This window comes from Manis javanica, chromosome 1 (genome assembly GCF_040802235.1).
Source record: "Manis javanica isolate MJ-LG chromosome 1, MJ_LKY, whole genome shotgun sequence".
Lineage (NCBI taxonomy): Eukaryota > Metazoa > Chordata > Mammalia > Pholidota > Manidae > Manis > Manis javanica.
Genome location: NC_133156.1, coordinates 207,440,431 through 207,463,755, shown reverse-complemented (window position 1 = coordinate 207,463,755; position 23,325 = coordinate 207,440,431). Strand labels below are relative to the sequence as shown.

General features: G+C 36.6%; 1 protein-coding gene across 1 annotated transcript in view; it reads right to left on the bottom strand.

Moving 5' to 3' along the window:
* The window catches only part of LRPPRC (leucine rich pentatricopeptide repeat containing), a 114,000-nt gene that overhangs the window by 27,323 nt on the left and 63,352 nt on the right, over positions 1-23,325 (bottom strand). The window contains exons 24-27 of the mRNA XM_073213764.1: positions 21,042-21,166; positions 20,466-20,572; positions 2,116-2,184; positions 1,243-1,333 (exon numbers count right to left, since the gene is read on the bottom strand). Coding sequence (XP_073069865.1) covers positions 1,243-1,333; positions 2,116-2,184; positions 20,466-20,572; positions 21,042-21,166 — 392 coding nt within the window. The remainder of the gene's footprint in view (positions 1-1,242; positions 1,334-2,115; positions 2,185-20,465; positions 20,573-21,041; positions 21,167-23,325) is intronic.

The window sequence follows — 23,325 nt, the reverse complement described above, 5'->3', positions numbered from 1 at the left end:
AGCAGGGAAAGGGGGAATATTAGCACTTGAACACAGGTTATAATCTACAAATTAAGGACTAAATGTCTAAAGCATAAGTTTTTCAATTCTACACATTCAATATAACAACCTCAGTATTGTATACCAGAATTTTATCATCATTCAAGCCAAAGTTTTAAGAATTACATTGTAAAATGTGTACTTCAATGCAACAAACAATTGAAATGTAAATCTTACAGCAAGTCTTACTTTACTTACATTAAATGTATGATAGAGCTTCCAATGATAAGAAATACAAATTCAAAAAGACAAATGAATCAACTTATTTATTGCTGTTTGGTAAAGAAAAATTTCCCATGAGAAAGAGAGAACAGTAACTTTAGATCAATCATCTATGAAGCCAAAAAAGAAAAAGAAAAAAAGAAAAAACAAAGAAAGGTCACTGCCTATTCTATGCATTGTTCTCCTTACCAAAAAAGAGGCTAAAGTTCCCAGATGTGTAAACTGGTATAAACATCCTAGAGCATTGTTTGATAACAGAGATCAAAAGTTTCAGAAATGTCAATCACTTTGAACCCTAAATACAAATACAAATTCAGCTTATGGAAACAGGGGTGCAAACAAAGATTAAAGTACAAAAATGATTAATGCAGTGTTATTTTATAATATGGAAGGCTGAACTCTATATTCACATGTCTTAACAACAGGAAATCAGTTAAGTAAATTCTAGTATATCCATTCAGTGTAGTCAATTTATAGGTGATAAAATATAGAAAAATGTTTGTAAATATAGAACTGAGTCAAACTAAACAATAATATGACCACATCTTAAAAAGAGATTATTTAGCAATGAGTTTGTGTATCAATATGTATTTTCCTGGAAAAAGATCTAGATACAATTTGAATATGGTTACCTATTTACAGAAATGACTGATAAATATACTAGAGGATTTAAATAAGAAGAAGAAAAAGAATAGTCTCTCCTCAGAAGTTCTATTAAATTCTGTGGCTCCTGTGAAAATCTTTCTCACCTTTTCATTTTTGTAGTAAGAATGTCAGAAATTATGAAGACTATATGGTATCTAGCGATATAATATTGTGATAAAAAAAATCCATCTGGTTTCTATTTAAAGCCTCTGTTAAAGACCCCACTTTTGACAATCTCTGAAGCTTCCTCAAAGCTACTACTCCTTTCCTGCCAATGCTTTCACAATAGAATAAGTGTTACAAAATTAAAACATGAGGAATAGTCAGATTACTTACTATATAGTTTTAGCAGATTGTAGTACAGCTGATCTCTATCACATTCAAATAGCTTCTGTGTCAGTTCCACTAATTTTTCTAGAGTTTCAACCTTAAAAATAAGATAAACAGATGGATCTAGATTTTATAAAGGATATATTTTTATAGTTGACAAATCTTCATTTAATCCTTCAATTAACTTTACAGAAAGGGCAGATTAACTTCACTTCAAAAGTACTGAACACAACGAGAATATAGGGAATGTCACTGACCTGTACCCTTAAAACTGGTTAAAATGACAAATTTTGTATGTATTTTACCACAATTAAAAAATTTTTTTCCTTTTTGAATAAAGGGTTGACAGATTCTTCAGAATAAAAACCCAACATGAACAATTATCCAGTTGAGGGAACCACCACAACAATACATTCTGGAGAATTCAAAGATATCTGGGGTGGAGGACTCGGTAAGTAAGAATATTCCTCCATCTAAACATTGTACTCCTTTTTCCCCTATGGCTTTTACTTGGTGGATGTGAACAGATATTTGCACTGGAAGAGAAAGAGGTAAAAGAGAAATTCCACTGGACTCCCACTGACTCCTCCAGTCACTAAGGACTGAAGCAGATTAAAATTGCCAAGGAAACAAGGTGAGCCTGCTTGAACCAACAACTAGGATAAAGCAAGCTAAAATCTTCAGGGCCAAGGTAATATTTTTAGGGATCTACTGCAGCCCAGGAACAAGAATTAAGCTATTGCTTATCTGGTAACCAACCAAGACAACAGTGCTTCCATTACTAGATTTCCTGAAATATCCAAGTGCTCAAATGTCATATGGGACACTTGCTTTCTACTTACAGTTTTAGGTGCTTGAAACCAGAAATTAAACACAAACCTGATTACTTGTAATACATCTATCACAAAACCACTGCAGTCTTGTAGATCGAGCTCTAATGCCTGGAGTCTGTAAAATAAAATAATCACATAGCGCACAAGGTAAGGCTTTAGCTACATCTTAGTTTTCTCTCAAAGACAAATAGTTTTCCTTCTAATGAATCTGTTACTTCCTTCCCAAACATACTAAAAGAAACCTATAGTTTAATCCCACACTTATGAAAGAGTTCTGGATTAGAACAGAGCACAAAATGTAACCTATACTTAATCTGTGTCTAGAAGAATCACATTATTTCAAATAATAATTTGCAGGTCAATTTTCATTCCACATATCTTTAATTATTAAAATGGTTAAGCTTCTTCAGTTCAAAAAGAAACTGAAACAAATTAACTAAGAAACTTTGAACTAAATCAACTCCAAAACACACTTCAGAGATTCCAACAGATTCAGGAAGCAGAAACTACTAATATGTTACACAGATTTAATTAACTATTATCACAGTAAATCAATGTCCTGCATTTTTAAAAGAAACATGAGTTGCAAAATTTAGTGACGATTTCGAGTACCACAAATGACTGGCTACTAGAGAGCCAAGTATTTAAAACAAGCTAAGTACTTAAAATTAGCTCATGTTCTTAGTTCCAGTAACTGAGACATGATATATTCTCAATTAGAAATTACTAAGGTTTAGTCAGTAACTGGCTTCAAGGCAATTATTTTACTATTCTAGATAGTGAAATAAGAGACAAATCATTTCACACATAATTCCAAGGATTTGTCACTCTTAACTAGACTATTTTTATCATCTGTAACAGGGTTTCCCCATTAAATACTACACTTCAATCACAGCACTATGATAAGATACACTCATTAGCCCTGGCTGCTCCAGCCTAGAGGAGACACCTTTACTGCTTTCTCCACTCAGCTCTGTTGATTAAACCCCTCAAATCTGGTTTCTATTTACAAGTCCTCATTATTTTTTATTTCTTAAAATAACATTGCATAATGCTAAACTATGAACTGAAGCAGAAACTAACATCTGAGAGCTTTGGTAGACTGACAGAAAAACTGGTACAGCAGAAGTTGTGCAGTATTCTAACGGTGCAAGTGTCCACATTTTGGGATATAAGAAATAAATGCTGAATAAATTGTTTAAATATATTCTTAAGTATCATTAATATTTACATTTGTGCACAATTTCTGCTCAAGGACTTTCTTGTATTTTGTTTCATTTCACATGCATTACACTGAAAATAAAACCAACATCAAATGTATAAAAAATCCCTTGAAAAAATATTAGGTAATCCTCTTCAGAATTACGGCAAAATTCGGGGGCTACATTCACTTACAACTTTCAATAGTATTGCTGATTCTGGTGGCAATGATCTAAATAAACAGTACAACTTTTATGGTAAACTCCTCTTTTTCACAGCTGATTGATCTGCCTGTCACTGGCCAGACAGCTGACCTATACAGCAGATATTCCTGTGTTCATTATGAAATTGAGAACTGTTTTCACAAATAAATCTCAATCATTAAAAGAACATCTAGGTCAGATTAACTAAATCTGCTAGGCTTTAGTAACAGTCTACATTTCTGGCTTATCTCTTAACATCTTATTGAATTTTAACACTGCAAGTTGAAAGCAAAAATAGAAAGTAAAAGAAAACATGGAGAAGAACAGAATTCTAACTGGGATGCTAAATATAACTTAATAAAAATCAGTTTATGCCTAATTAAAAACAATAAAATCACCTCTAGTTTTTTTCTGTTTTTGCTATATAATCTATTTAATGACAGTAAGTATGAAACCATAATTGTAATGAAAATATCGGCATGCTTACTTCAACCTTGGTTACTGTGCTTCAAAACACTTTGTGCAGTTCCAATTTAGTACTAAGTTCACTTGTAGAAGAAAAAAAAGGAAATCCAAAATAAAAATAACTTTAAGTTCATTTCATTACTCTGTTGTAAACTTGATGTTATCATAATAGGCTTCTGAGTATACTAGTAAAAAATAGATTATCAAGTAATTATTACCTTTAAAGTAAGAAGAAATGAAGACTCTACTTCAAACTTTATCTCAAGGAAAACTGTCTTAAATTTGACTCAAAGAAACTCTTACCTGTTTTAATTTTTCTTGCCATTACTTCTGGAAATGGAAAATGGAAAACAAACAACTCCCCCAGCCTCAGGACCTCTAATCAGTATAGCCGAAGGGAAATCAAGTTGCACGAGGGGCGTAAGATAAACAACAAGAACCCAACCAACCCAACGTATCCCCACAGCCAGGATAGCAAGGGATGAAAAAGGGTAACCTTTCAGTATTTGTCCTTTTCTCTAGTATCTTCAGGGACAGAGTTAAAGACCATGTCCAGTAAGGAGGAAAATATGCCTGAACAAGTCAAAATAACAGTTTACCTACAGTAAACTAAACACGATCCACTTGAACAGCTGTTACAGGAGATACCAAGTAAACTAAGTCATGGAAGAGGGGGTATGAAAACTGGCATCTCCTGAAAAGTTGGGGGAGGGGAGAGCCAGCTCTAAAATCCCTTATATTATGTAAAAAAATCTATCTTCACTTATTAAGGAAGGCAAATTAGGATAAAACCCTGAATTTCATCTAGTAAAAACAAAGGGCAAAGTAACAAAGATTGGGAGATCATTGTAATCCAAACTTTCGGTCCTAACCAAAAAGCCACAAAAAGGTTTTACCTCCCTACTTTCCCTCCACAAAAAGACAGCAAGTTTACTCTGGCTACAGCGGATGGAACAGTAATAGCAGATAAGAAGAAAGGGAAAAGGTAAGAAAGAGTACTTTTGGAGAAAGGACAAACTGTTTTGTTGGTTCAGATAGCAAGGGGTCAAGAGACCATGGAGGTCATACTGCAATATATAAATGTTTCAAATCAACAAGTGATACAACTTAAACTTACAAAATACTATACCTTACCTCAATTAAAAAAAAAAAGAGAGATCATGGAGGTAGAAATGGTAGGGGAACCAATAGATAATGTGAAATCAGGATCCAGTTTCAAATTCTGAGAGTAGGAACTAAACAAGGCCCACACTCTCACACTGAAGTTTCTATGCCATATTTACTTGTCAAGAGTTGTTTTGTGAGGCTCACATGAAGATGTACATGAAAATCGTTTGAGAAGTATAGAAGTGTTAACCAATATTAGTTGCGGAGTTTAGCCAGTAATCTTGGTAGGAACCTTGACAGAAGAGGCTAGAGTAAGAAATGCTAGGTGTGTTTACAGCAGACTCTTATTTGCCTTTCTGTTTGTACTCTGAGAATTTAGCAGTGCCTGGCACATGGTAGGCACTTAGTAAGTGATTACTCAAGTGCTCTAAGGGCTAAGAATGAAATTAAACAATACTATTTAACTTTTCATACTTGTATGTATCATCTCTCCCTAGATTTAATGTCCAATCTTAAAACACAAAATGAATTATCCAAACAGTGTTAGTTTATTTAAACAACCTGCAATGCTTTCTTCCTGAGGTGACTAAGTACCTTAAAGGATATATATTAGGGCGGAGCCAAGATGGCGGCGTGAGTAGAGCAGTGGAAATCTCCTCCCAAAAACACATAGAGCTATGAAAATATAACAAAGAAAAATCTTCCTAAAATAGAGACCACAGGACACAGGACAACAGCCAGACCACATCCACACCTGCAAGAACCCAGCGCCTTGTGAAGGGGGTAAGATACAAGCCCCGGCCCGGCGGGACCCGAGCGCCCCTCCCCCCGGCTCCTGGCGGGTGGAGAGAAACCGGAGCAGTTCTTGTTTTTTTTTTTTTTTTGGCGAGCGCTTTTTGGAAGCCTTAGAGGGACGGGCCCCCGTTGCTGGGGAGGCAGGGTGGCGGGACCGGTGAGGAGGTGCCTGGGAACGGCGCAGGAGGACAAAGAATATCCCGCGTTTCTCCCTGCGAGACCTGGGGGCGGGTGCCTGAGACCGGTGCCTGAGGACGGAGGAGGTCGCGCGTTTTTCCCCTTTTTTTTTTTTTTTTTTTTCTCTTTTTGGCGAGCGCTTTTTGGAAGCCTTGAAGGGACGGGGACCCCAGTGCTAGGGAGGCACGGTGGCGGGACTGGTGAGCGGGTGGCTGGGACCGGCGCTGAGGACAAAGAATATCCCCCGTTTTTCCCTGCGGGACTGGTGGGCGGGTGCCTGAGACCGGCACTTGAGGACAGAGGAAATCGCGCGTTTTTCCCCTTTTTTTTTCTCTTGTCTGCGAGTGCTTTTTGGAAGCCTAAAAGGGACAGGGACCCCGGTGCTAGGGAGGCAGGGCGGCGGGACTGGTGAGCGGGTGCCTGGGACCGGCACCTGAGGACAAAGAATATCCCGCGTTTTTCCCTGTGGGACCGGTGGGTGGGTGCCTGAGACCGGCACCTGAGGACGGAAGAAATCGCGCGTTTTTCCCCTTTTTTTCTCTCTTTTTGGCGAGTGCTTTTTGGAAGCCTTGAAGGGACAGGGACCCCGGTGCTAGGGAGGCAGGGCGGCGGGACTGGTGAGCGGGTGTCTGGGACAAGTGCCTGAGGACAAAGAATATCGAGCGTTCCTTCCCTGCGGGACCGGTGGGTGGGTGCTTTTTGGAAGCCTTGAAAGGACAGGGACCCTGGTGCTAGGGAGACAGGGCAGCAGGACCAGAGAGCGAGTGCCTGGGACCGGCACCTGAGGACAAAAAAAAAAAAATCGCTTGCTTTTTCCTTTTTTTTTTTTTTTTTTTTTTTCCCATTCTCTCTGTTCCCTCTCTCATTGTTGCTTGTTGTTTTGGTTTGGAGAGTGCTTTTTGGAAGTCTTAAAGGGGCAGGACAGGTCACTTAGACCAGAGGCAGGGAATCTGGGGATCTCTGGGCACTCTAACCCCCTGGGCAGCAGGGAGCACAGAGGCCCCTTACGGAGATAAATAGCCTCCTGGCCGCTCCCCCTCCAACGGGGCTCCACCATTTTGGAGGAACAGCCCCAGCCAGGCCAAGACCACAGCAACAGCGGAGATAAACCCCAAAGCAACTGGGCAGGAAGCAGAAGCCCTGTCTGCGCACAGCTGCCCCGCACAAGCCACTAGAGGTCGCTATTCTCCCAGGAAAAGGCCACAAACCAACAAGAAGGGAAGCTCTTCCAGCGGTCACTTGTACCAGCTCTGCAAACTATCTCTATCACCATGAAAAGGCAAAACTACAGGCAGACAAAGATCACAGAGACAACACCTGAGAAGGAGACAGACCTAACTAGTCCTCCTGAAAAAGAATTCAAAATAAAAATCATGAACATGCTGACAGAGATGCAGAAAAAAATGCAAGAGCAAGGGGATGAGATGCAGAGAAAAATGCAAGAGCAGTGGGATGAGATGCAGAGAAAAATGCAAGAGCAGTGGGATGAAGTCCGGAAGGAGATCACAGATGTCAGGAAAGAGATCACAGAAGTGAAACAATCCCTGGAAGGATTTATAAGCAGAATGGATAAGATGCAAGAGGCCATTGAAGGAATAGAAGCCAGAGAACAGGAACGTATAGAAGCTGACATAGAGAGAGATAAAAGGATCTCCAGGAATGAAACAACACTAAGAGAAATATGTGACCAATACAAAAGGAAAAACATTCGTATTATAGGGATACCAGAAGAGGAAGAAAGAGGAAAAGGGATAGAAAGTGTCTTTGAAGAAATAATTGCTGAAAACTTCCCCAAACTGGGGGAGGAAATAATCGAACAGACCATGGAATTATACAGAACCCCCAACAGAAAGGATCCAAGGAGGACAACACCAAGACACATAATAATTAAAATGGCAAGGATCAAGGACAAGGAAAGAGTTTTAAAGGCAGCTAGAGAGAAAAAGGTCACCTATAAAGGAAAACCAATCAGGCTAACATCAGACTTCTCAACAGAAACCCTACAGGCCAGAAGAGAATGGCATGATATACTTAATGCAATGAAACAGAAGGGCCTTGAACCAAGGATACTGTATCCAGCACGACTATCATTTAAATATGATGGTGGGATCAAACAATTCCCAGACAAGCAAAAGCTGAGGGAATTTGCTTCCCACAAACCACCTCTACAGGGCATCCTACAGGGACTGCTCTAGATGGGAGCACCCCTAAAAAGAGCACAGAACAAAACACACAACATATGAAGAATGGAGGAGGAGGAATAAGAAGGGAGAGAAGAAAAGACTCTCCAGACAGTGTATATAACAGCTCAATAAGCGAGCTAAGTTAGGCAGTAAGATACTAAAGAAGCTAACCTTGAACCTTTGGTAACCACGAATCTAAAGCCTGCAATGGCAATAAGTACTTATCTCTCAATAGTCACCCTAAATGTAAACGGACTTAATGCACCAATCAAAAGACATAGAGTAATAGAATGGATAAAAAAGCAAGACCCATCTATATGCTGCTTACAAGAAACTCACCTTAAACCCAAAGATAAGCATAGACTAAAAGTCAAGGGATGGAAAAACATATTTCAGGCAAACAACAGTGAGAAGAAAGCAGGGGTTGCAGTACTAATATCAGACAAAATAGACTTCAAAACAAAGAAAGTAACAAGAGATAAAGAAGGCCACTACATAATGATAAAGGGCTCAGTCCAACAAGAGGATATAACCATTCTAAATATATATGCACCCAATACAGGAGCACCAGCATATGTGAAGCAAATACTAACAGAACTAAAGAGGGAAATAGACTGCAATGCATTCATTGTAGGAGACTTCAACACACCACTCACCCCAAAGGATAGATCCACCGGGCAGAAAATAAGTAAAGACACACAGGCACTGAACAACACACTAGAACAGATGGACCTAATAGACATCTATAGAACTTTACATCCAAAAGCAACAGGATATACATTCTTCTCAAGTGCACATGGAACATTCTCCAGAATAGACCACATACTAGCTCACAAAAAGAGCCTCAGTAAATTCCACAATATTGAAATTCTACCAACCAATTTTTCAGACCACAAAGGTATGAAAGTAGAAATAAATTCTACAAAGAAAACAAAAAGGCTCACAAACACATGGAGGCTTAACAACATGCTACTAAATAATCAATGGATCAATGAACAAATCAAAATAGAGATCAAGGAATATATAGAAACAAATGACAACAACAACACTAAGCCCCAACTTCTGTGGGATGCAGCGAAAGCAGTCTTAAGAGGAAAGTATATAGCAATCCAGGCACACTTGAAGAAGGAAGAACAATCCCAAATGAATAGTCTAACATCACAATTATTAAAACTGGAAAAAGAAGAGCAAATGAGGCCTAAAGTCAGCAGAAGGAGGGACATGATAAAGATCAGAGAAGAAATAAACAAAATTGAGAAGAATAAAACAATAGCAAAAATCAACGAAACCAAGAGCTGGTTCTTTGAGAAAATAAACAAAATAGATAAGCCTCTAGCCCAACTTATTAAGAGAAAAAGAGAGTCAACACAAATCAACATAATCAGAAATGAGAATGGAAAAATCATGACAGACTCCACAGAAATACAAAGAATTATTAAAGACTACTATGAAAACCTATATGCCAACAAGCTGGAAAACCTAGAAGAAATGGACAACTTCCTAGAAAAATACAACCTCCCAAGACTGACCAAGGAAGAAACACAAAAGTTAAACAAACCAATTACAAGCAAAGAAATTGAAACAGTAATCAAAAAACTACCCAAGAACAAAACCCCGGGGCCGGACGGATTTACCTCGGAATTTTATCAGACACACAGAGAAGACATAATACCCATTCTCTTAAAGTGTTCCACAAAATAGAAGAAGAGGGAATACTCCCAAACTCATTCTATGAAGCCAACATCACCCTAATACCAAAACCAGGAAAAGACCCCAACAAAAAAGAAAATTACAGACCAATATCCCTGATGAATGTAGATGCAAAAATACTCAATAAAATATTAGCAAACAGAATTCAACAGTATATCAAAAGGATCATACACCATGACCAAGTGGGGTTCATCCCAGGGATGCAAGGATGGTACAACATTCGAAAATCCATCAACATCATCCACCACATCAACAAAAAGAAAGACAAAAACCACATGATCATCTCCATAGATGCTGAAAAAGCATTTGACAAAATTCAACATCCATTCATGATAAAAGCTCTCAGCAAAATGGGAATAGAGGGCAAGAACCTCAACATAATAAAGGCCATATATGATAAACCCACAGCCAGCATTATACTGAACAGCGAGAAGCTGAAAGCATTTCCACTGAGATCGGGAACCAGACAGGGATGCCCACTCTCCCCACTGTTATTTAACATAGTACTGGAGGTCCTAGCCACGACAATCAGACAAAACAAAGAAATACAAGGAATCCAGATTGGTAAAGAAGAAGTTAAACTGTCACTATTTGCAGATGATATGATACTGTACATAAAAAACCCTAAAGACTCCACTCCAAAACTACTAGAACTGATATCGGAATACAGCAAAGTTGCAGGATACAAAATCAACACACAGAAATCTGTAGCTTTCCTATACACTAACAACGAATCAATAGAAAGAGAAATCAGGAAAACAATTCCATTCACCATTGCATCAAAAAGAATAAAATACCTAGGAATAAACCTAACCAAGGAAGTGAAAGACTTATACTCTGAAAACTACAAGTCACTCTTAAGAGAAATTAAAGGGGACACTAATAAATGGAAACTCATCCCATGCTCATGGCTAGGAAGAATTAATATCGTCAAAATGGCCATCCTGCCGAAAGCAATATACAAATTTGATGCAATCCCTCTCAAATTACCAACAACATTCTTCAATGAATTGGAACAAATAATTCAAAAATTCATATGGAAACACCAAAGACCCCGAATAGCCAAAGCAATCCTGAAAAAGAAGAATAAAGTAGGGGGGATCTCACTCCCCAACTTCAAGCTCTACTACAAAGCCATAGTAATCAAGACAATTTGGTACTGGCACAAGAACAGAGCCACAGACCAGTGGAACAGATTAGAGACCCCAGAAATTAACCCAAACATATATGGTCAATTAATATTTGATAAAGGAGCCATGGACATACAATGGCAAAATGACAGTCTCTTCAACAGATGGTGCTGGCAAAACTGGACAGCTACATGTAGGAGAATGAAACTGGACCATTGTCTAACCCCATATACAAAGGTAAACTCAAAATGGATCAAAGACCTGAATGTAAGTCACGAAACCATTAAACTCTTGGAAAAAAACATAGGCAAAAACCTCTTAGACATAAACATGAGTGATCTCTTCTTGAACATATCTCCCCGGGCAAGGAAAACAACAGCAAAAATGAGCAAGTGGGACTACATTAAGCTGAAAAGCTTCTGTACAGCGAAAGACACCATCAATAGAACAAAAAGGAACCCTACAGTATGGGAGAATATATTTGAAAATGACAGATCTGATAAAGGCTTGACGTCCAGAATATATAAAGAGCTCACACGCCTCAACAAACAAAAAACAAATAACCCAATTAAAAAATGGGCAGAGGAACTGAACAGACAGTTCTCCAAAAAAGAAATACAGATGGCCAAGAGACACATGAAAAGATGCTCCACATCGCTAATTATCAGAGAAATGCAAATTAAAACTACAATGAGGTATCACCTCACACCAGTAAGGATGGCTGCCATCCAAAAGACAAACAACAACAAATGTTGGCGAGGCTGTGGAGAAAGGGGAACCCTCCTACACTGCTGGTGGGAATGTAAATTAGTTCAACCATTGTGGAAAGCAGTATGGAGGTGCATCAAAATGCTCAAAACAGACCTACCATTTGACCCAGGAATTCCACTCCTAGGAATTTACCCTAAGAACGCAGCAATCAAGTTTGAGAAAGACAGATGCACTCCTATGTTTATCGCAGCACTATTTACAATAGCCAAGAATTGGAAGCAACCTAAATGTCCATCTGTAGATGAATGGATAAAGAAGATGTGGTACATATACACAATGGAATACTACTCAGCCATAAGAAGTGGAAAAATCCAACCATTTGCAGCAACATGGATGGAGCTGGAGAGTATTATGCTCAGTGAAATAAGCCAAGCAGAGAAAGAGAAATACCAAATGATTTCACTCATCTGAGGAGTATAGGAACAAAGGAAAAACTGAAGGAACAAAACAGCAGCAGAATTACAGAACCCAAAAATGGACTAACAGGTACCAAAGGGAAAGGAACTGGGGAGGATGGGTGGGCAGGGAGGGATAAGGGGGGGGAAGAAGAAGGGGGGTATTAAGATTAGCATGCATGGGGGGGAGGGAGAAAGGGGAGGGTGGGCTGCACAACACAGAGAGGACAAGTAGTGACTCTACCACATTTTGCTAAGCTGATGGACAGTAACCGTAATGTGGTTGTTAGGGGGGACCTGATATAGGGGAGAGCATAGTAAACATAGTATTCTTCAGGTAAGTGTAGATTAAAAATTTAAAAAAAAAAAGACAGAAAGAAAGAAAAGGGGGATTACTCCTTAACAGGATAAAACTATTGGTAAATCAAAGATCAACGCATGCTTTAAATATCCTTAATGTTGATCACTTAAAGGGTGTCAGATGATCAGCTATGGAGGTACTCTTTTCTGATAATATTCCTTTCTCTTAATTAAAAAAAAAAAAAAAGCAGTTACTGTGTGCTGACCTCCAATGAGTTCTGCACAGTGGTATAGAGGGCATGTCAAAGTGTGGGCAAAGGGTCTGTTTGTTTCTATGCAGAAGATCAAGGCCTAGCTTGGATACCCAGAAAATGAACTAAGATACGATATGAGGAGGAGCTTCCGGCATCAGCACTCTCTGGAGGACTCGTGCCGGGGGATGATCATCAAAAAGCCTCCACAGGGATCCGGACGATGCTGCGGTTGTGGCTGCATCCAGCCCACTGTCTCCTGGACTTGCCATAAGAAGGAGGAGGGAGATGTCTAGGCTGGCATGTGCATACAGTGAGACAACGAATTTGACTGGATCTGTACTGTTGGAACTCAACCAGGAGTTGGGAGGTGTGCAAGTTGTAGCACCCCAAAATCTCATGACTATAGACTTTCTATGGTTAAAAGAACATATGGGATGTGAACAGATCCCAGAAATGGGCTGCTTTAATTTGTCTGATGGTTCAAGTACAGTTGGAAAATATCCATCATATCATAGATAAATTTTCACAAATGCCTAGGGTGTCTAAATGGTTTTCTTGGCTTCACTGGAGATGGCTGGTAATTATAGATTTGCTTTGTTTATGTCACCGTATTCCTATTATGTTAATATGTGTGTGCAAATTAGTTAGTAGTTTAAAACCTATACATACTTAAGGTACTATACAAGAAGATATGTCAAAGAAATAATCAATCCTCCCAAGTTTCCTTCATATGCTACATCTATAGCTTTTCTTCTTCCTTCCTAATTACAAACCTTAAATAGAATTCGTGCCTCATATCGAATTTACCGAGTATCATAATTCCTCCAGGTGGTAAAGATACCTCGAGACAAGTGCTGGGCATAGAAGCCACAGGGCATAAATCTGCAAAGAAATAAAAAGCTAACCTTTGCAAACAATATGGCTTCTCTCTCACTTACCAACTTTACATTTCCCTGTATGGCCCCGGAAGATGACTGGTTAGCCAGAGACGGGTAAGATTCCTCAAGGGAGGAACAACCTAAGACAGGCACAGTCGCAGGGGGGCCATCAGGTGAGAATTTGGGGATCAACAGAGGTGAGGCTCAGAACCTCACCCCCCCTGCTTTGAGAGAAATCTTCTGCATCCGTGGATGTCTTGCTGCCCTTGTCTAGCCTGGATTAATACTTAGTCCATAGGCACACACCTGATCATCTGATCATCTACATTTGCCTTCTTACAGCACTAAACTATGTTTTCTACCTTTATCTTGCATCTACCTACCACTTCAGCATTTTATTAAAAATAAAAATAATAATAATAATAGGAGAAATGTGGGATCAACATATAAATCAAGTACAAAAATCAAATGAATATTCATATTTGACCTGATGGTTTATAGGTCATATTGCATGATCAAAACCGAAAGTTTCTGTGATGACTGCCCTTGTACTGTTCACCATGTAAGAATTTATTCACTCTGTAAGAATTCGTTCACCATGTAAGAACTTGTTCGTTATGCTTCAGAAGATTGGAGACTGATGAGAATTAGGCTTGAGATGGATTAATGATTGTACATTGAGCATTGACCCCCCATACTGAATTTTATTGTTGTTAACAACCATTTGATCAATAAATATGAGAGATGCCCTCTCAAAAAAAAAAAAAAAAAAAAAAAAAAAAATGCAGGAAAAAAATTTACCACCAAAAATGTGTAGAGATTTGAAGGCCATCCCACTTTGCTCTTATTAGAGCAACTTTCTAAACTGTCCATTGTTATTTTCATTTTCTCCATAAGAAATCCTGTGTCTTAAAACACATCCAAACAGTTGTAAAATGCTCTGAAATAAATCTTAAACAATTCTCATAAAAAAAAAGAAGTTCTGGAACTAGATGGTTGCACAACATTGTGAATCTATCAAACGCTCCTGAATTGCATACTTCACAGTGGTCAAAATGGTCCATTTTATGTTATGTGTACTTTACCATAATAATAAAAATAATCCAAACTAAAAAAAAAAAAAAAAAAAAAAAAAAAAAAGATATAGATTAAAAGAATGAAGGCTTTTCTTTTTTTAAACAATGAAATACCATTATTATTATTTTATCATTATTTCTAGGAAAAGGAGTATGGATCTAAAACTCAGGAGGCCTGGATTTTGTCCAAATCTGTTACTGTATGAACCATAAAACAGGTATCACCCATATAAAGACAAAAGAAATTTGTCTTTATGGCAGGAAACTTGGAAACAGTGATGACAATTGCCAATTCTAAGAAACGGTCTTAAGTAACCTGAAAAACAAATATGCCTGTAGGTAAAGATGGGAATTATGATATCACTCATAATGGTGAAATTTTTTCTCAAAGGATAAATGGGCAAATAAACTTTAGTTCACTTAAATAATGGAATGATGTGGCCATTAAAAAATAATGCTTAGAAGACCTCTCAATTTCATGCAGAAAAATGCATAAATAGTGATATGTAGGGTGAGAAAGTATAAAATAAACTATTTCAATAATATATAAAAGAACATATAATTGAATAAAGGAGAAAAACCACAAATATGACCAGATGAGTTAATGGGATTAATAGTGGGGCTTTGTACTTGGCATGTGTTAGACAATGACATGTAAGTTTTACTTGAGTCCATACACAGGGGGACAAAATCAGAATGATCATCATCTAGAGTGTCTGGTACATGATTAAACACTCAATAAATACTAGTTTTAATTCCTTCCTTCTACGTGACATTCTTTCCTGGGTTGAAGTCAACTCTTCTGTCTCTTCTGCAGTCTCATTCTCTGCAGGCTAACTGTCCCTAGTTTCTTCCAGCTTTCTAGCATGTTCTGGAGGGAAATGCCACTGGGAAAATATTCACAAATTAGTTTTTTGAACGTATATAATAGTATCAGATAAATATATTCAACCACTATCATAATTTAGATTGTGTTAATCTCATTGTTTCAAACCCCCTTTATCATGCATCCTTCTGCTAGTATAAATTTCTTTTTAACACTGCTCAGAGTCCATGGTATTCTGAATGAACTCCAACCTGCTTACTCTGATACTGAAGGGTCTCTGGAAACAATCTATTCTTATAAAGCATTTCTCACAAATCCTATACCCCAGGAGTAAAAGAATTATTCAGAAAATCAGAAAGTAAAATTGTCTTTGTTTACAGGTATCATCTTATATGCAGAAAATCCTGAATACTTCACCAAAAGCCATTAGAACTAATCAACAAATTCACTAAGGTTGGAGGATACAAAATCAACATATAGAAATGAGTTTCATTTTTACACACCAAGAACAAAATATCTGAAGAAGAAATACAGAAAGCAATCCCACTCACAATGGTATCAGAAACAATACATACTCAGGAATAAATGTGACCAAGTGTATAAAATATCTGTACACTGAAAACTATGACTTTGATAAAAGAAATTGAAGACATAAAAAAATGGGAAAATATCCCATGTTCATGGAGCAGAAATAGAAGAAACAACCCACAAAAGAACCTGAGTAGCCAAAGAAATCCTGAAAATAACAAAACTGGAGGCATTACATTTCCTGATTTCAAACTATTAATAAAGCCATTGTAATAAAAATGGTGTGGTACTGGCATACAGACAAATGGAACAGAATTAAAAGGGCAGAAATAAACCCTAACATATATGGTCAACTAATATTTGACAAGGTAGCCAAGAGTAGGAGATTCACTATAGAAAATGATGCTGAGAAAACTTGATAAGCACATGCAGAGAAATGAAATTGGACCCCATCTTATGCCACTCACAAAAATCAACTCACAGTGGATTAAAGACTTTAACATTAAATTCCCCAAACTGTCAAATAAAAGAAAAGGAAATACAGGGAAAAAACTCCTTGATATTAGTCTTGGCAATGATTTCTTGGATAAGACAATAAAACCACAAGCCAACAAAACCAAAACTAAACAAGCATGACCACATCAAATTAAAAAGCTTCTTCTTAGCAATAAAATTCAAAGACAACCTACAAAACTAAAAGGCACTGTGAGAAAATATTTGCATATCATATAACTGATAAGGGGTTAATATCCAAAAATATAAGAAAATCATATAATAGCAAAAAAATAAAAATAAATAGGCAGAGCACCTGAATAGACATTTTTCCAAAGAAGATATATAAATGACCAGTAATTACATGAAAGGATACTCAACATTGCTAATCACCTGGGAAATGCAAATCAAAACCACAATGAGTTACCTTCTCATATCAGTTAGAATAGCTATCATCAAAAAGACAAGAGACAAGTGTTGGCAAGGATGTGGAGAAAGGAGAACCCTTGTGTACTATTGGGAACCTAAATTAGGTCATCAAAAGATTAAAAATAGAACTACCATATGGTCCAGCATTTCCACTTCTGAGTATATAATCAAAGGAAATGAAATCAGGATCCCAGAGAGGTATGGACACTCCCTGTTCACTACAGCATTACTCACAATAGTCAAGACATGGAAACAACCCAAGTGTCTGTCTATGGATGAATGGATAAAGAAGTGATATATATATAATACTTATCTTATCTTATAATTATATTATATTATATATTAAATAATCAATCAAAACCACAATGAAAAGACTAATACTGTATGCTATCACTTATAAGTGGAATCTAAAAAAGCTGAACTCCTCCTAAAAACGGAGAGTAGAGAGGTGGTTGCCAGGGGGCTTGGAGCTGGGGGTAATCAGGAGATGCTGCTCAAAGGATGCGAACTTCCAGTCACAAGATGACAAAGCTCTGGGGATGTCAAGCACACCATGACATTACAGTCAACAGCATTGTACCACATACCTGAAAGCTGCTAAGAGAGCAGACTGTAATGCCCTCACCACAAAAAAGAAATGGTAATTATGTGAGGCAATGGAGGTGTTAACACTACTGTGCTAATAATTTTGTAATATATAAGTATACCAAATTAACATGTTACACACCTTAAATTTACATGATGTTACATGTTCATTATGTCTCAATAAAGCTGGGGGAAAAAGAACTAGAGACTGCCCTTTTCTACTCTTTGCTCTACCTCCAATAATACCTCTAATACCCTTCCCGACCCCATCAAACTCCTAAATGTTAAAGTACTACCACATGCATGAATCCCCACCTCACACTGCTTTTCTTCCAGAAAGTCTTGCCTAATTTCCTACACTGGGAATAAATTCCTATCTTGAACTCTCAAAACTATTTACACTTTTCTTATAGCAGTTAATGCTTCTCAGTTTTATATAGCATTTATCTTCACATATTAATCTCACATTCAAGGAGCCTCACTTCAGCTCCTTCAAGACTGATCTTAGTCGAATGGATTTTTTTTTTCTTTCACTCTCTTTCTTTTGGAAGAAAAAACACTTAAATCATAAGAATACAGGTGCTCATTATAAAAACTCAGAAAATACAAAAAAGTGTAAAGCAAAATACCTGCACCCTCCCACACCCTCCCACAATAATCTATGTGTAGAGACACAAGACTATATTAAAATGTGTTATAAAAAATACATGATAGATGTACATCAACTCATTTTAAAAACAACATAGTTCATATTATACACTGAATCTTGCCTCTTCTTTATTTAATGTGAGCATTTTTATGACAATATTTCAAATACAAAGAAGCTTTCTTTTATATTTTGCTTTGGAAATTCAACACTAGTAATAAAAATGTTGCTCAGTATTTAGAATATTCTTTCACTTCTGATAGTCCTAGCTTATTCATTTGTATTATCTTTTATAGTTTTAATAATTTTAGAAAACTATGAGAGCTCCAGTACTTAAATTTTAATAGTGAAATAAAGGAAGTTCCCACTTTAATTCAACTCCAACTAATCATTTAAAAAAGAAAAAGACAGCTGAAAATGTGCTTCAGTATATTCTCATATATGACACACCTTGCTGTCCTACCCCAGGGTATTATAGGGGTTCTGTAAAGCTACTCTTTATCATTTAAGCAATTTTGTACACATCTACTATGAAAATGTCATCAGTAGCCAGCTATTCCTAAATGATTACATTCAGTGATGTACATTGGCAAAGCTTTAAAGTAATTAACAAGCAGTTTTCTGTTACCTCTTCATGTGAAAAGCATGTACTTTACACTAAACATGATATGGTGAATTATATGAGGGTAAAGAAGGTAACACAATCCCTCCCTTTTAGGGGCAAAGACAATTAATATTATTGATTATTACCATAATCCAGGAAACAAGCAAGCTGCTTTATATGCATTATGCAAATAAATCTTAAAGAAAGATACTATATTCCCTTTTATGGATCAGCAAGCTAGAAAGGTTTAGTAACTTGTCCATTATCATACTAGCAGGTAGATGGGAAAGGAGAACTCACCTTTACACTTTTGGCTCTTCCTGTTATGTTTTGCTTATTACATAAAGAGAGGGACATTATTTCCTACTGTAGAACATCTCATAGCTATTATCTGAGTGAACTTAATTTCTACTCTGATTTGCACCCTGCTAATACTGATAGCATGCATACAGAGCAGCAGAACTCAACAGGCAGAGGGTGCCCCTCATTTTCAGATACACTGTGCACTTTCAATGAAAGAATTTATTCCATTTTCTAGAAAGCACCAAATGAACTACTTGAACTACAGAAGCTACCTGTCCAAGATAGCACATCCCACTTCCCTCTGTCAGGAGGATAGACTGAGTTATAAGACAGACAGAAAGAGAAGTTAAGTTCTGAATTTTTTAGTCTTTCTTTTTCATTTTAGACTTCTTTTTTCATAAACATTAACAGAAACTAATAATTTTCTGGGTTGTGTGCCTACACTTTCAATTTCTTGATAAGCAGCCATCAATACAAACAACGAGGCTAAACATCACCTTTGTGTCTCATCCACCGTGGGCGGGAACAGACATGGAGTAACGGCAAAGTACGATCTGAGAGAAACATGACTGATGATGGTATTTTTAAATTTATTTTAACTGTATTAGATAATTTTTCATAAGGTGATGGGTCTAGCTTCTGCGAAATGTTCTGGGATTTTTTTAGGGGACACAGAATTGTTTAATAGTGAAATTAATCACGATTTGGACAGACTTTATAGTTGCCCTTTGACTTACGAATTTCAGTAAGTAAAATTTCAATCAAATCTAGATAAAATATACTAATCCTAAATAGGCCAGGTTTGTTACCTACCATTTCACATAAGCTGCTTACCATTTTAAAAAAAAAGAAAAAGAGAAAGAGAAGAAATTTAAAATTAAATGCCAAACAGTTGCAGACAGCACTTGTTTGGCTGATTAACTTGTAGACAAGCATTACAAATAAATCTGAGCATGGTTTGCAGCAAATTAAATTCCACTGCTTTTAAGAACAAAGAATTCCTTGGCAAAGAGGATTAGCAACTTTACACCTAGGAATGCCAGTTTAATTTAATTGTTCCACAATCCAAGATTTAATATGCAAATATCATTTTGATATATAATAGTGAATTTAACAAAGTGAGAAACAAATTTAATATACAACCAGGCTGACTTTTCTGAACTATAATTATATACAATAAAGAAGCTGGCCAAGTTCCCCCCCAACCTGCCACCATTATTGGGCCTGAATTATATTAACATGAATCAGAACAAGTATAATTAAAGGTTAAAAATTTTAAATATACTCTAATTAAGAGTCCAAACAGCTGTACAATTAGAATACTGTAGTTAAATCACACCTCAATGATCTTCCTGGCCTCTTTGTAATTTCCTGTTTGTAGGAAGGCAAAGAAGAGATCATAGAGCATCGTCATTTCACCTTGTTCTTGGCTCACAAAGTCCATTGCTAGAGAGGAAAGGAGAAAATGTAAGAAAAAATATAGAGAAACACAGCATCACTTGAAGTTTTGGACAAATAAAACTTTAAAACAAGTATTTAGAATAACTTAAAAGATTATAGTTTTATCAACCAATTTTCTGTCACATTTCTTATCTGACAGCCTATATGATCTAAGACTAGCCTCAAAGAGAACTGGTGAGGATAAAGTAAAGAAATGCCCTATACAGGCAGATCACCACAGAAAATAAGAGAGGGACAACTTCAAAATAAGAAGTTATTAAAGTCAGGGACATTTATAGTATTAAAAATCTATCTGACGTTTTTCTTTTCAATTTAGAAGTATAACAAAGTTTCTCTGGTGTGTTTGCCTTCCTGTTATAAATATTCTCTCCACAGCAATGCATTAAAATTAAGTAAGTAAGAGAAAAAAAACAACCCCAAACCAACTACACAAAGATATTGGAATGTGACTAACCTTTCTGAATTAGATCAGTCTCTCCTTTCTCTATCAGTTTACATAAGACATCATGAATCCTTGGCAGTATTTTATACTTTTCATAGCAGTCAATGGTGACTTCAAGAGCAGCATGCAAGTCATCCCTTGGAAACATCAAAGTATTAACAATGAATAAAACAGATCCAATTTAGTTAAGAGAGATGTACAATGGCCAGTCACATGTACACTACTGAGCTTTATTTAAGGTACAAAACCATGAAGCCAAAATGGAAAAAATGGTAAGAGAAATGATCTTTATATATAAATAAATGTTCAGAGCAGACATCATCAGCAGTTCCCCATTTTCTTTACTTCATCTTTTATTTCTCTTGCTAAATGGCACTTTTTTTTACAAAGTCCAAAAAGATGAAAGCATTCTCTGAGATTATTATAAATAAAATCTTATTTTATACAAGTTGGTATAAGAATACATTATTTCTAAAAACAAGGACTAATGTAAAATATTTTTTCCCAACTACTTATATATGCTTATAGCCCTCAACAAATCCAAATTTGGGAAAATTTATTTCAACTTTATCGTCGTATTTTTCATACTGACATCTCTCCAGATAAGGAGGAAATAACTTCAGGATTCATTTATACAGACTCTTACTGTTGATAAAAGTAGGACATTTTATGGGATCGGAGGGGTTATCAGCGAATTCTAGAACTCTTAAAAATTTCTTCAGTAGAGGATAAGGTTTTAAAAGTTATTTCCAGTTATAAAGTCAAGGTTTCTCTTATGTGGCAATAAGTTAAAATAAAAAGATATTTTCATAAGTCAGTTTCTTAAACAAGAGTGTGAAAATACATTTTTGTGGGTCCTCAAAAACTACATTTCCTTTAAAAGGAAAATGACAATGAGAAATATCTGCAACCTTGGAAAAGCTGTAGAGATTATGTAATCCAGTATTACTTGCGACTCTCCTTTATTTTTAAATAGATCAGGAAATTAAGGTATCTAGAGACTGACTAATTAGCCAAGGCAACTAGGTAAACCGAGGAAGGCAGTGCCTTGGACTTCAGGTCCTTCGACTTCCCACTTTCAATTGAGGGCATCTAATTATACATTATGCTCTATTAAAAGCATGGTGGTTTGTTCAAACTAGTAAGGTGGTACAATCTGGGGTAGGAAATTAAAGATTTTTGAAAAGGAAGTATGACATGTATTAAAGAGGAGGCATGGTTATAGATGTAACCCAAAGTACAACTAGTGACAAGTAACAATCTTTGTGAAAAAAATACATTTTTCTCTCACACACACAACAGTTTTCAAGAAGAAAGCCTTTTACATATCTGTTGAAGCCCTAACATTTTAGTCCATTATACAATTGTTATGTTGCCCTAGACTGAATTACTATTTTATGTAGATTAAGATTTTAAGATGTATTAAAGAGTAAAATACCATGAAGAAGTGTTAATTTTATGCAATAATACTGACACAGTGAAAATGAGCCTATCCTGAAGGAACTCTACCTTATCCCCTTAAGAAGCCCTGTTTACAGTGCATCTTCTGGCACCCCACAGAGTCATTTGAATTTTTGTCATTCGGGGTGAAGACTAAATTACAGGTTAATTTCAAAACCGCAAGTCGATGTTGCAGGCTAGATTACTGTCATACAAGAGAAACGCTACAGTAGCTACCACATATGATATAAAGCTTTATATAATCAGTATTTTCCCTTGCTTCAGACACAAGTTCAGTTATTACTTTTCTACAATCCCATTTAACAGAAAACTACTAAAACATTTTTAAGAGAAAAACTAACACAAACTGATATTTTTCAAAGTGGTATGATTTGCTGTTTCAGATTAATTCCCTAACTAGAATAGTATTGTCTTCAATTGTATTTCCCCTATATTAGGTCAAAGCTATCAATAAATGAATAGTTGTTCTGTCAATCAAAGAGACGTGTTAATAGTCTCTGGTCTCCAAATATATGCTTCTGAAGATTATACATGCTCAGAACAACAGTAAAGATAAGAATAGCAAAATGGAATTAATTCATATATTTGTTAGTAATTTTAAGGACCAATGATACTGCTCTCAGGTTCCCAACAAAATGAATTAGAAATCTACCATGCAACATTCCATACAAAGTGTACTGATGATACAAAGAACTAAGGAACTGGGCCAGTTCTTTTCAATTCTTGTTACCTACATTCTGACTTGTGCTTGAAGAACAGAAGAGATAAAAACGTCTGTTCCTCATATGATTTGATGTCACCATTACTCTTTCCTATTAAATCTTAAAAACTTGGG